This window comes from Anser brachyrhynchus, assembly GCF_964034855.1.
Source record: "Anser brachyrhynchus genome assembly, chromosome: 1".
NCBI lineage: Eukaryota > Metazoa > Chordata > Aves > Anseriformes > Anatidae > Anser > Anser brachyrhynchus.
This window is the reverse complement of record NC_137694.1, coordinates 132,723,973-132,737,315: the sequence shown is the minus strand read 5'-3', so window position 1 is coordinate 132,737,315 and position 13,343 is coordinate 132,723,973. Positions and strand designations below refer to the sequence as shown.

At 38.5% G+C, this 13,343-nt stretch overlaps 1 protein-coding gene across 4 annotated transcripts in view; it reads left to right on the top strand.

Moving 5' to 3' along the window:
- Positions 1-13,063, top strand: part of LOC308199413 (uncharacterized protein) — a 29,409-nt gene extending 16,346 nt beyond the window's left edge. The window contains exons 5-10 of one of the 4 annotated variants that reach the window (XM_080603540.1): positions 1,508-1,870; positions 5,133-5,289; positions 7,686-7,810; positions 8,814-8,926; positions 9,349-9,471; positions 12,931-13,063. In XM_080603540.1, coding sequence (XP_080459666.1) covers positions 7,733-7,810; positions 8,814-8,926; positions 9,349-9,471; positions 12,931-12,946 — 330 coding nt within the window. In that variant the 5' untranslated portion in view covers positions 1,508-1,870; positions 5,133-5,289; positions 7,686-7,732 and the 3' untranslated portion in view covers positions 12,947-13,063. Of the gene's footprint in view, positions 1-1,492; positions 1,871-5,132; positions 5,290-7,685; positions 9,472-12,930 lie in introns of all 4 variants that reach the window. The other 3 variants (XR_013954624.1, XR_013954625.1, XR_013954623.1) reach the window with 3 other exon arrangements.
- The last annotated feature ends 280 nt before the right edge of the window (positions 13,064-13,343 follow it).

Sequence of the window (13,343 nt, the reverse complement as noted above, 5' to 3'; positions counted from 1 at the left end):
CTTGCTCTGGAAAAACAAACAAAAACAATTAAACACTGTAAATTTGAATTTAATTCCCAAAATTTACATCCTCTACCAGAAAGTTTTCTAGCTTAAAAAGTCCCTAGAGGTTGTTTTGGTGCATGCATTTCAATATGTATCATTAGACCTTAGAAAAGCAAAATGTGACTAAGAATTAGTGTAACACCTGGGACAGGCAAGCTATTTCAAGGAGACCTTTCATGTTGGAGTCAAGTTTTCATGGCTAGTACCTGATTTCATCTGCTGCACAGAGAAAACAGGTCCTCTCCCATGACATTGGGAAGGGTGCTCTGGGGTGGAAATATGTTCTGCTTCCCTTCCCTTCCCTTCCCTTCCCTTCCCTTCCCTTCCCTTCCCTTCCCTTCCCTTCCCTTCCCTTCCCTTCCCTTCCCTTCCCTTCCCTTCCCTTCCCTTCCCTTCCCTTCCCTTCCCTTCCCTTCCCTTCCCTTCCCTTCCCTTCCCTTCCCTTCCCTTCCCTTCCCTTCCCTTCCCTTCCCTTCCCTTCCCTTCCCTTCCCTTCCCTTCCCTTCCCTTCCCTTCCCTTCCCTTCCCTTCCCTTCCCTTCCCTTCCCTTCCCTTCCCTTCCCTTCCCTTCCCTTTTTCTCTTTTCTCTCCTTTTTTTCCCTTTTTTGCCATTTCTTTTTTTTCCCTTTTTTTTGTTCCTTATTTTCTACTTTCCTTTCTTTTTTTTTCCTTTTCCGTTTTTTCTTTTCTCTTCCATTTCTCCTTTCCTTTCTCTTTCTTTCTTTTCTGCCTGCCTCCCTCCATTTACAAATAAATAAAATGATATATAAAATAAAAATGCATAATTATTTAAAAATTATATATATAAAATCTATTCTTAGATGGATAGATATAAATACTTGCAAGACAACCTCCAAGGTTCCTCCTACCTGTCAAACTAGGAAGAAAATGAGAAAGGCACTGCCTAAGTTATTTCTAGTACTTTGAAACCTGGGCATAGATTAGACCTATGTCAGTACTTGTTAAAGGCAAAAATCACATTTTTTTTTTAAAGGAAACTTGAATACTTCAGTCAGAATTCTATTATGAATTGGACTTTGATATTTCCAAAATTATGGTTGAGCCCAAGTATCCAAACTGTTGCCCCATGAAGTTTCAATGAACAATTCTTCTGTCATTCCTGGCTCTAGCATGAATCACCTAAAAGGACTGCATACAGATGCAACTGAACTGAAACTCTAAAGCTGTAAGAAGAAAGTTTTAGAAGATTCTTTTCAGGGCCTGAGTAAGCTGATGAAATTAATCTAGACAGGAATCACTATCCAAAGGCAATGGAAATGCCTCATGATTTATGCAAGAAAGGGGTAGAAAATAAATATGCAGCTTTTGCTGGCTGAGCAAATCCTAGGGAACTGCTGGCCGATGAAAACCACTTATGCAAAACACCATCTGAGTTTCCATTTCCTTAACCACTCAGTTTAAGAAATAATTGCATATTTTCCATCAGCAATGTTTCTTTCAGCATTTGAACAGTGAAAGAACTCCACCTGAACAGGAATCATCTTTACAATAGCCCCTGAAGGAATAAAAAGATTCTGCACAGAGCACTGTTTCTTCCACAACTTGTGACCACACCTTTGCTGCCACTTTCTTTGAGCAGCCTCCTTGGAGGCTGAAGCAAACTGCCTCAGCCCTGGGGAGCCTGCACCTGGAGGCCAGGAGGAGGGAGGCCCTTGGGCAGCAGGAGCTGTCCAAGGTCCATCCCAGGCACTACCACCCAACCCCATCTTCTGCTCGCCAGCACTTGGGACACTATTGGCATTTAAGCCTCCCTCCCACTACACTTCTCAGTGGGATTTCTGCTCAACAAAGGATATGGCCTTAGGTGAGTTTTTACTCTGTCTCATCTATAGTTTCTTACTCATCTTTTAATTATGGGGAAAAAAAAGTGCAACCCTAGGTATATAAACATGCCTAACAAGTCCTGTAACACGCTTCCTTTCAGCAACTGTATTTAAGAGATTTGATATTCAAGAACTTTATTATGAACAGCAAAGCCCTTCAAAAATCTTAAAATCTTCTTACCTGCAGTTTTAGAGTAGTATTTATGAAGCAAGTTGTTCTCAGTCTTTCACTGAGCTAAGTAAAATTTCTTTGTCTGGCAGCAGAATATCACCTTTATCACAGGTTAACGACACCAGTACTGTTAGTAGGAAAACAATCAAAGACAGATACAGACCTGGAGGAAATAATATGCCCTTGCCAGAAGATAAGCCCAGAAATGACATATCTTTGGTCAGAGCCCAGTGTAGCATGTTTGATAAATACTTCAGATTTTAAACAGTGCTTTTCTTCACTGACAAACAACAATCTGAAGGTGTTTAGAGGGTATTAATTTGTATTTTAATGGTATTATCCATGCTCTGAATGGTATCTATGTTGTCTTCCAATGTAATCTGAAATATTTAGGTTTGTCTAGTAATAAATTGGACTTAGTTTCTCATTATGCTTTTCATGACCCACTCTCATTAGAGGTGTTTAATTTTAGTGAATATAAGCACTACTTCACTGTGGCAAGGATAAAAGTTGAGTGGTAGTTTTTGTGGGGGGGGGGGGGGGGGGGGGGTTTGTTGTTGTTGTTTGTTTGTTTGTTTTTTGACCTTGAAAACAATGAAACAGGGTTTAATGTAGCCTACCTCTGGTGTGTATACATGAATAAGGAAATCCTGAGACAACAGTGTGACAGTAAAAGCCCTCAGACTTTTGGGAAATTAAGCATACACAAATATCTCTCTGAAATGCTGTACACTAATACCTGCAGCATGAGGAATAAACAGGAGGAATTAGAGGTCTATGTGTAGTTTCCAGACTATGACCTTATCAGGATCACAGAGATGTGAAAAGACAGCTCACACAACCAGAATACTGCAATCATTGGTACAGGATTTTGGGAAAGGACGGGCTAGGATTGTGAGAAGGTGAATTTATTCTCTATGTGAGAAAAGGTAATGAGTTAGCTCAGGGAATGTGGGTTGGAGTTAGCACATAGATCAACATGAATTACATTGTTATCGGTTAAAGACTGCTTGATAAGGAAGAAGAAATACATGAGGACTTGTCCAGACAACTGAAAGAAGTCTCATGTTTGCACACCCTGGTCCCCATGAGTGACTTCAACCACCATAAAATCTGTGGAGGGGACAAAACATCTGGGCACATGCAACCCAGGATGTTTCTGGAGTGCATCGATGACAACTTCCTGACACAGGTGGCTGAGAAGCCTACAAGAGGGAACACTGTACTGGACCTCACTTACAAACAAGGAAGGTCTGGAAGGTTCCTTCTCCAAGGAAGACTGGAAGGTTAGGGATAACCCTCACTGCAGTGACCATGAGGTTGTGGAGTTCTTAGAGGATGAACAAGGCAAAAAGCAGGACCCCATTCCTGGTCTTCAGAAGGAAAAAAAGCATTTCTTACCATAAGGATGAACCAGGCTGCCCAGAGATGTGGAGGTTCCATGCTTGGAGACATTCAGAACACCACTGGACAGGAGCAACCTGCTTTAGCCGATCCTTCTCTGAGCAAAGGGATTGGACTAGATGACTCCAGAGGTGCCTTCCAACTTCAAATACTCTCTGATTCCATTATTGTGTGATTTGAAAATTTAGAACAAGTTATAAAGGCATTTAATATACCTTTATAACTCACAGAGATTATTTTATTCAACAGATCTCTAGGAAAGTTTTTGTTTGTTTGTTTTCATGGAAATCATCTCAGTTATCTATGGAAAGATGGGGATAAGAATTATCTAGATCAGTTTAAAAATCTTCAGAGTTTGGTAAATGTTTACCTATTCCACAACTTCACAACATTCCTTGTCAGGGACTCCTTGTTGGTACACAGAATTTATGCAAACTACTTGTAAACAGTGATAAACTACAACACTTTTAATGGACAGTACAGTCTCAAAACTCAAATTAAGCACCTAAAATGAAATGCAAAACCTTCAGTATCATAAATAATAAATATAATAGCAATAATAATATTATAAATTAGTTTATGTTATTAAATATATATCTGTAGTAACCTTGCCAACAGCATTTTCTCCTTTCAGGTACTTTTTTTCCAACAGAACAAGTTACCCCAGCTTGCTGGTGGACTTTTTTGCCAACTCAACAGCGCAATTTATCCCAGATTTTTTATAGCTACCTTCATAACATAAAGCAAGCAACCTTCCTGTCAAATGAATTAAATTATTTAGTGCAACTGGTCTTCAAAGGAAATCCTTCTGAATGTGCTTGAGCAATTCCTGATTTCTCAAAATGGCTATATGTAACTGTTAACGCAAGCACCCTATGACTGGCAACTGATTGCATCTATGCAGTACCGGGAGGTCAAATAGGTCAGACCACAGGGAACTTAAATTTATAAGCCTGGATTTATTTTCAGCAGTATACTGCTTTTTCTCTTGCTTTATTATTTTCACCATTATAACATCTCTTGTCTGACAAACTGCCTCGCTCTACATCCATGTCCACACAAAAAGCTTCCCAGAACACACACGGGACAACCAAGAAGAAACAGTGACTAATAGGGAAAGAACCAAGCTTCTGTTTGGACTAGAAGAAAGGGCCTGAGAGCTGGACAAGGCTGAGGGCCTTTTCTGTCACAGTCTGGAAAAAACAGGGCTCAAAAAAATAACAGCTAGTACGGTAGATTTTCATTAAGTAATGGGACAGGAAAAAGAATATTTGCTTCAGAAACTGTTATATCAGCATGGAGAAATTACCTGAATTGTGAAGCCAGTTGTACTTTCACTGGAAAGTGGTATTTGTTGTGAAAGGACTGCAGAAGTTTGGAAGAGACAGAAACTATAAAGCTTTGGCTTGATTTAATAAGTGTGATAATATTACATTAATAGAAGGTCATATCCACAAATAATATAATATACTGGTGATTTGGGGAAAAGTTTTCATGACATTTTTCAGTTGCTATTACTAAGCATAAATAGTATAGATTTATGCACCTTAAATAATTATGATCTCACTTTCCAGTGAAATTTCTAAAAGTCTTTCTGTCTTTGTCTGTCACTAAACTAGTTTATTCTTTCTCTTCCATTATTCATTTTGAAATAATTGGTTTTGCAGATCACATAGTTCCCTGTCCACCAAAATGGGCACCTGCCTGTCTTTCAGCACATTTTCCTGTCTAATGGAAACTGGATTTGTACTTTCTCTTATTTAATTCACTGAAGGAATGAAAGTAATTGTTGAAGTCCAGACTTTTCATGGTTCATATCACCAGGTAAGTATTATTTATTTTAAGTGTTTGATATAAAGCTGGTTAATAACAGACAAGAGATGCAGAGCAACCACACAAGGAGGCACTTAGGGGTTTCATCAACAGACATAAGTTTGCTCCTTAGAATATTAATAGTGTTACAGGAATGCAACATTTCTCTTACGGGGGGACACTTCTCTTTTCCCCAGAGAAGATACTAGTGTTCCTAACAATATTTTTTCTTTTCCTTCTTGGTGATAATCTCATGGACTTCAAAGTTCTACTTGAGAAAAGAAAATAATTATTTCCATGTGAAATCAGCTTTCTTTGTGTTTGAACTTTCTTTGTGTCTCTGAACTTACCCAAAAATCTGCCTGCAATTGTACTGGTACAAGTGGATTGGCTGGGACAGAGTTATAGGTTTGTGCTTTTGGAGTCAATTTGAATTCAGTAATACATATTATATAGGCCACTGCTATACTTCTGGGAGCTTTTAGTTTGGTGTTAATTAGACTAATTAGCCAATTCATCTCTTTTTCACCATCAGAAAATGATCTCGTGGCATTGTAAATGCTTATGCTAGTTTCATCAGCTCCCCTACAGTCAGAAAGAGACAAGTTTTTCCAAAAGGGTCAGACCCTAACATCTAAGATCATGGTCTTATATTGATTATAAGAGGAGCCTGAGAATTTGGGTATTTATCCTCAATCTTAAAACCTGTGATGAGAATATTCCTGCTTCCACCTTGCTGCTTGCTTCAAATCCTTATATTTAATGAGGTGTATTCCCTCCACTTCCAGCATCCATGGTTTGCTCCCAAGCAACTGGTAAGGCAAGAGATTTCCTACATCCCAAAGACTTCCTGGAAAACCTGTACCAGACTGCAAAGAGGAAATAAAGAGGAAATTAATAATAGGGAAAAAAAAAAAAAAAGAAACTCACCCAATAATTTTTAAAGTGAGAAATGAAAAAAAGCACCTAATCAATGCTTCTCTCAGCTATATGGAATTAAAGCTATGCAGCCAGGACTTAGTTTGATCCAACATCTGAAAAATTTGTTAAAAGAGTTAATAAAGTAATTTTCCTGATATTTTGCTCCTTATAGTTTGAGCAGCACACAAACAAGTCTCTACCTTGAAAAATAAAAATTAACCAAAACAAAAAAAAAGGAAACATTAAGCAATTAGTCCTAAACAAGTATAGAAAACTTGTCAAATCTTGAAAATTTTCATACAGTGAAACATATGGTAAAACAATTAAAAATTTTAATGAAATAACTTATATTTAACATCGAATAGCAATTTTAAATTCAAACTTTATGAAATGTCTAGTAACAAAAATAATGAAATATTTTAAAATAAAAATGGTTTGATACTACTATGTGGAATCATTTAGTTTTGCAAATTTCAAACATATAACATCTCCAACACCAGGACTTTTTCCTAAATGTTTCAGTAAAAAGGTTTGGCAAAACTACAGCATTTTTCTATTTATTTTCACTATCTGCTGAAATTTAACAAAAAGCCTATTTCGTTGAACAAATTGACTCTCCCAGACTCAGGGTGCTTCCACAAGTAGTTTCATATTTTAGTTTCATTTCCATGCTATTAGAAGGTGGTAAAAATAGACCAAGTATCATTATTTACACACATTTTTCATTGTGCTGATGTTTAATGAAAGCTTGAAAAATAAGAAACTTTCTAAGGAATACTTGCTATTAGGTGTCACTACTTGTATCTAGTAGAGAGAGAAAATTCCACAGTAGTTATCAGTACATTTGCAATCTGCAGAAACATCTAATTTTCTTTTTCCTTCAGTGCTGAAATTTATAGCTAAATGAGTTAAAATTAACAGCACCACATATCTTTGTTTAACTGTTGGACAGAATGGAGCATTGGATGGGGATCCTTGAACAGGATTTGTTCCATGATGACATTAGTTACAGTAGCCTGCACATCAGCAATTAGTTTACTTCTAACTGGTTCTTTCCCTTTTCAGTGCAGAATTCTTCCTTCTGTTAGGTTTTATGGAGCAAAATGTTTCCACAGAAAATCCATGCTCCTGTGACTGGCAGAAAATCCTTCTTGTGATTGATTATTTTTCCTATTTAGTTAGGGCGATAGGACAGTTCAATAATTCTTGCAACTTAAAGTAGTCCTATGATGTCAAAAAATGTAAAACCTATCGCTATAAACATTGATGATAGCAACCAGGTAATGAAACAAGCAATGAGAAGATCTATACAGAAAAAGCCATTTTCTGGACACACCAGCACTGTCATGTTAGTCCTAAACAGCAAATCTACTGCTTATTCTTCAGTACCAACTAACGGTACAGAATCATAATATACACATTTCTGTTAAAAAGCCAACAAGACTTTTTGTTTTGGTTTGGTCTATTTTGTTTTGTTTTGTTGTTAGCAGCCTGTTTATGAACAGCAATTTGAGAAAAATTACATTTTTGAAACATGAAGAAGGACTTCTCATGTATAAAACTGCGTGTTCATGATTTCCAGTCCTTAATCATAGTATACTTCCATTGCCAGGTAAATGTCTTGTTCTTTTGTTGTATTTACTGTTTTATTGTGCTCTTTAAAAGATTCAGATTTACAAGGACATTGTTCTTGGTTCAGACAACTAAAAAAAAAAAAAACATCTTCACATTCCAGAAAAGAAAGTAAAATACCAATTTTACCAATACAAATATTAGCTAATATATAATTTTCTCTCCCTAAACAAATATCATGAAACACCTTTTATTGGCTTTTGTTAAATGTTGCTTATTTTAATGCTGTGATAATAGCATGGATAGCTGCATTTCCCAGTTCTTCAAAAATAAGGAAGCTATAAATGTATTTTAACAAGCATGGGACATTATTAATCTTCCAGATATAAGCAAGGCAAAATTTATAAACTTTCTGCCCTATAGCCTATAGCTGCCCTTAAATATGAGCTGCCCTTAAATACAGCTAAACAAATTGTTTGTTTAGCTATAAGACATGGTGCGAGCTGGAAAATGAACATGTAACCTAAAATTACAGTGCAACCTGTAATGCTGAAGCAGAAAAAAAAAAAAAAAAAAAAAAAAGAGAGTGAGAAAAACCTTTGTACTTCATCAACAGCAGTAGATGCTGATTTTGGGGTCCTTCTTCTATGCGCTCTTTGGTCATACCTCTCCTGATTCATATAGCATTGCTTAGGGCCTTGAAAGTGGTTTGCCTCTTACTGTAAGGCTCAGGAAAGCATTCAAAATTTCCTCTTCTGATGGCTTTGTTGGTCTCTTGTAAAGTAAGGAACTGGCATGGCAGAACTGCTGCCCAGACAAATGTTTGCTGAAGAATTAGTTTTACAGAAGTCCACGTGCGCTTGTTCCTGTTCTGCCAGTTGCCACCCAGAAACCTTTTCCTGTGCTGAGGTCACCCTCTGCAGCTGTCCCCAGACAGGACTGCTGGGACTCACGCAAGACAGATGGGGGAGAGAGGGGCATCAGGCATGTGTTCAGTCCATCCTGAATGAGCCATTCATCAACTCACTCTGTCCTTCTTTCAGTCTCCACTCTGGGAAAAACTTCAGTTTATGTTTCAAGCTTCATCCTTTCATCCACAGTATTTCCACAGGAGGCTTTCCTTCTGCCATCAGAAGCAGCATCCAAAACACACAAGGTTTGTAGGAGCTGGGTTCAAAACAAAAAAGAAGAGGAGTGCCCATGAAGCACAGATTATCTGTGGAACTCCTTGCCAAAAGAAGCTGAGGATGCCAAAAGTTTTTCATGGGGAGGCTGAGCAAACACATGGACATAGCCACTGAATGTTAACATACAGGCAAAACATATTGAATTGGAGAACCCTTGAACTAAAAACTGTCATGGGCTAGAGGAGCACTTGAAGTATCATCAGATACATTGGTCTATGTATCCCCTTATGGCCACTGTCTGATTTTTGCTTTTACCATGAATGTTTTGTAAACATTCAGTAGCTTAACACAGACATCAAGTGGCCTCTTAGTGATGAAGGTCCAAACAGGAACTCTGCCTTTACAGCAGAATCTCTGTGAGCAGCATATACGCTGTGATTTCTCTGCACAGGGCCAGTCACCGCAAAGGGAAAAAATTTGGATTCCTGAATGAAGACAGACAGAGGAGGCATAACTGGCCAGTGAATGGAAGCCAGTGGAGGCCTCTCTCTGCAAAGCATATATTAAAAATCTGGTAAGAGCACAGAATGGCTTCATATGGATGGTCTAATCTGAGAGAGTTACCCTGTCTTGTCCTACAAATTAGTCCTGTTGACAAAATGAAAGGCAAATATCACCTGGGAATGGGAAGAGTGGAGGGGTGGACCATTGAATATAGAATATTTGCTTTCAAATAAAAATTAGTTTTTGATGACCAGTTTGATGGTGTTTTTTGAACCAGCAAAACAAGGAAAATGGAGGACATTTAGAACTAAACGTTCTTCATAAACACTGAAGTTGGTCATTAAATATGAGCAAAAAATGTAAAAGTCCTCCTCTCCCTGACAATGGGATGTGCTCCTGGAAAGGGCTGAGAGCTGATCTCTGATAGATTTTAACACTGCCAAATGCCATCAGTAGGGGATGACCCAGAATTCGAAGGTGGAGTCTCTGCCTCATGCTGAAGGGTATTCCCATGACTGGCTGGTTACCAGGTCTCCCTCCAGCTATCTAGCAATAGCCAGGCTCCTGCCTTCCCACTGCTACCTGTGCCTTGGGACTCAGGAGCTGGGTTGCAGAACAGGGACGTGCTGCCAGTCTGGGGTTATTTGAAGGGAAAATTAAACACTGAACGGGGAGTTACAAAGTAATATCCAGCTTTCCCATGGTGAGAAAGTAGAGAGAGAAGGTCTGCAAACAGGGAGTTTCAGATACCTGCAGAGGGTAGATTTTCTGCAACCAAACTGAAAATCTTCCTGCGGGCACAGACAGGTAAAAACAGATGAATCCAATGTGGATTCAGAAAGTGCCTGAAGCCTGCAGGTTTGCACCATGGTTAAGTCCTTAGTGATCCTGAGCACAATGCAAGGGGGTATGCACTTGCACAGCTGACCAGGTGGGCAGACATCCTGCACATGAGTGTTAGTGGGCACCTCCTGAAGAAAAAATCCAGCCAGAGACCTGCCAGCTGGTGGAATTCTGGCTGACTGCAAAGAAAAATCATAAAATCATGCAGAGGAATGTTCCCAGCTGCCTGAGCATAAAATACTGCTACTTTCAGCTGAAATGCATATTACTTGTTCGTAGGCCACACTCTCCCTCTCCCAGGTTATTTACCAAAAAGTTTAACACCTCGTCTCTGCATAGCTACTGTGGGTATAAATAAGAAAGGCAGAGGGACAAGAAAAGATTTTCTTAGGAGTGTGAGCATGCAAGCATGTTTGCCAGCAGAGGACTTGCAGAGAGGAAGCAGGTGACAGATGATGGTCAAGATTGCCATCTAATGGCCAGAAATCAGAAAATGGAGAAAAGGAATTAGTAATGGGACTGCAAGGCAGTGAGGCTGGATGCTAGGAGCGCAGGCTTGGTTCTGAGGTTTCCTGCTTGGATTTCTAACTGGAAATTAAGTTTATAGGATTATCAAGAGATAGCAAAGGGCACTTAGATTTTACTTGTAACTGCAAACTATGTGAAGAGACAGCCAGTGCTTATCATATAATTACTTATTCTTTACTGTGCTAAATGTTACAGAATATCTCTTTTATTTCCTTTAATACCTTTGGTTATATTTTAGAAATTAAGTAGTGAAGAGAGAAAGAAAGAAGTCTTCTTCTTGTTTATAGGAATGCTGCAGACAATGCACTTCCAAGTTCAAAAGTATTAATTGCTCACCACTCATTAACTGCTCAAATAGAGAATCCAGTTTTCTCTCCCAAGACCTTCCCAAGGTGTTACATGATAGGGGAACAGTTTTCACCTGTAGGGTGCAGTGTTTCCCTAAAAATATAGCTGTGTAAATGATCCTCAACAACTTGGTAAAAGACATTCTCCTATTCTGTGCAAAAGCTGGTTGTTTTTTTGTTGCTCTTTTGTTGTTGTTGCTGTTTGTTTATTTTATTTATTTTTTCCTAAAGACAGCCTTTAAAACTATTATATTCTTTGAAATAAGGTGCTTTTAATAATGATCTTGCTAATCAGGAAAATTACTCTGTAAGGTTCATATATGCATTGCTGTAACAATCTAATTACAGTAACGCTTTCTGACAGCATATCTGTGCTTAACAAAGTGTTTAAGTATTACATTTAGCATGTGAATAGACAGTGAGAGTAATCATGTGCTTAAAGTTAAGCAAATTGTTAAGTTTCTTTGTTAACCATGGACAAAATTAATATCCAATTTGCTGCCAGGAATTTTCCCTTTTTTCAAAACAGAATAAAATTATTTGCTTTAAAAAATGCTAATGATTTTAAAATGCATATCTATTTCCCTGGAGGAGTTACTTCTTACTGTTTTACCTGGAGCACTAGCAGTTGTTGCTGTAGCTTTTTCAGAAGTGTTAGCAGTGTCATGCTGAGATTAACATTTTTATTTTATTTTTTTAGTTGGAGAAGGCAAAAAAAAAAAAAACACTTTTTTTTTTTTTGAAAAAAAAAAAAAGTTACCCACACATTATGGGTTCTGCTCAACAAACGTAGCATATAGTTCTAATATTCAGCCTGAAAAACTTGGGAGCAATCCTTCAGGCAAATGTAATGAGTGAATACAGTCAAGCAAATGGAAGAAAAATGCAATTGGCCCCCACTACGACAATGAACTCAACATCCATTTAACCTGTCATGATGTAATTTAGCAGGAATTCTGCTTGGACCAGAGCTGTGCTACTTGCACCTTGCAAGTCCATTTACAACTCTCTTGCTTAAGAAATTAAAGCACAAAGAACATTGGCCACACTCAAAAAAAAAAAAGATCAGCCATTTTATTTTTGGCATCCGTGACAGAGTGGAACTACATTTTTCCCTGGTGTATCAAGTAGGGGATGCACCACTTTTAATTTTAATGACTAGGTTGGGCTTTGGCTGTAGTCAGTGGTGAGAATCACGTACTCCCAAAGAGGATTTATCTGACCTGCATTACACACTTAATTTAGTCTTTAGCGATATGTATTTCCATTTACAGATGCAGAAAAGGAGCCTGGGATTACTCTGAAGTCATAGAATCATGGTTTGGGTTGGAAGGGACCTCCAACCAGCTTTCCTGTACGCCCCCTTTCGGTACTGGAAAGCCACTGTAAGGTCTCCCCAGAGCCTTCTCTTCTCCAGGATAAACAACCCCAACTCCCTCAGCCTGTGCCTATAGGAGAGGTGCTCCAGCCCCCTGATCATCCTCATGGCCCTCCTCTGGACTCATTCTAATACATCCATGTCCTTCTTGTGCTGGGGGCCCTAGAGCTGAATGCAGCACTCCAGGTGGGGTCTCAGAAGAGCAGAGTAGAGGGGAACAGTCACTTCCCTTGGCTTGCTGGCCATGCTTCTTTTGATGCAGCCCAGAATACAGTTAGCTTTCTGGGCTGCAAGCATGCACTGGTGGCTCATGTTGAGCTTCTCATCAACCAACACTCCTAGGTCCAGGGCTGCTGTCAAAACATCTAGATGACTAACCCTTTTAGACAACAGCTTTAAAGAAAATAAATTCTGATCTTATCTTTTATTTCAGGAACCTTTACGCTTAATATGCCTGACATCCTGAAACAACAACAACAACAAAAATAATAAAATAAAAATAAAAATAAAGCTCTTCTGCACTCTGTATTTCTCCTTCAGTTTCTTTCTCAGAACAGATGCAGGGGCCAAGAATGGCAGCTCAGACAGCCTCACTCAGAGCCTTCGTGTAACACAACCATGCAGAGGTGGCAAATGAGCGTATGATAAATTCAGCAGAATGTTGTTGGCTGCTACTGTTCTGAAGGGGCAGACAGAGAAAATAAAACGAAGCCAGACTTTTTTGTTTAGAAACAGAAAGAAATAAAATTATTTGTCTTCAGTATTTTTAAATGTTTGTCACTATTTTTAAGCATCTTTGTACTTTCAAATCCAGTCTGGTATTAATGTTAGAAAACTAGGAATCAA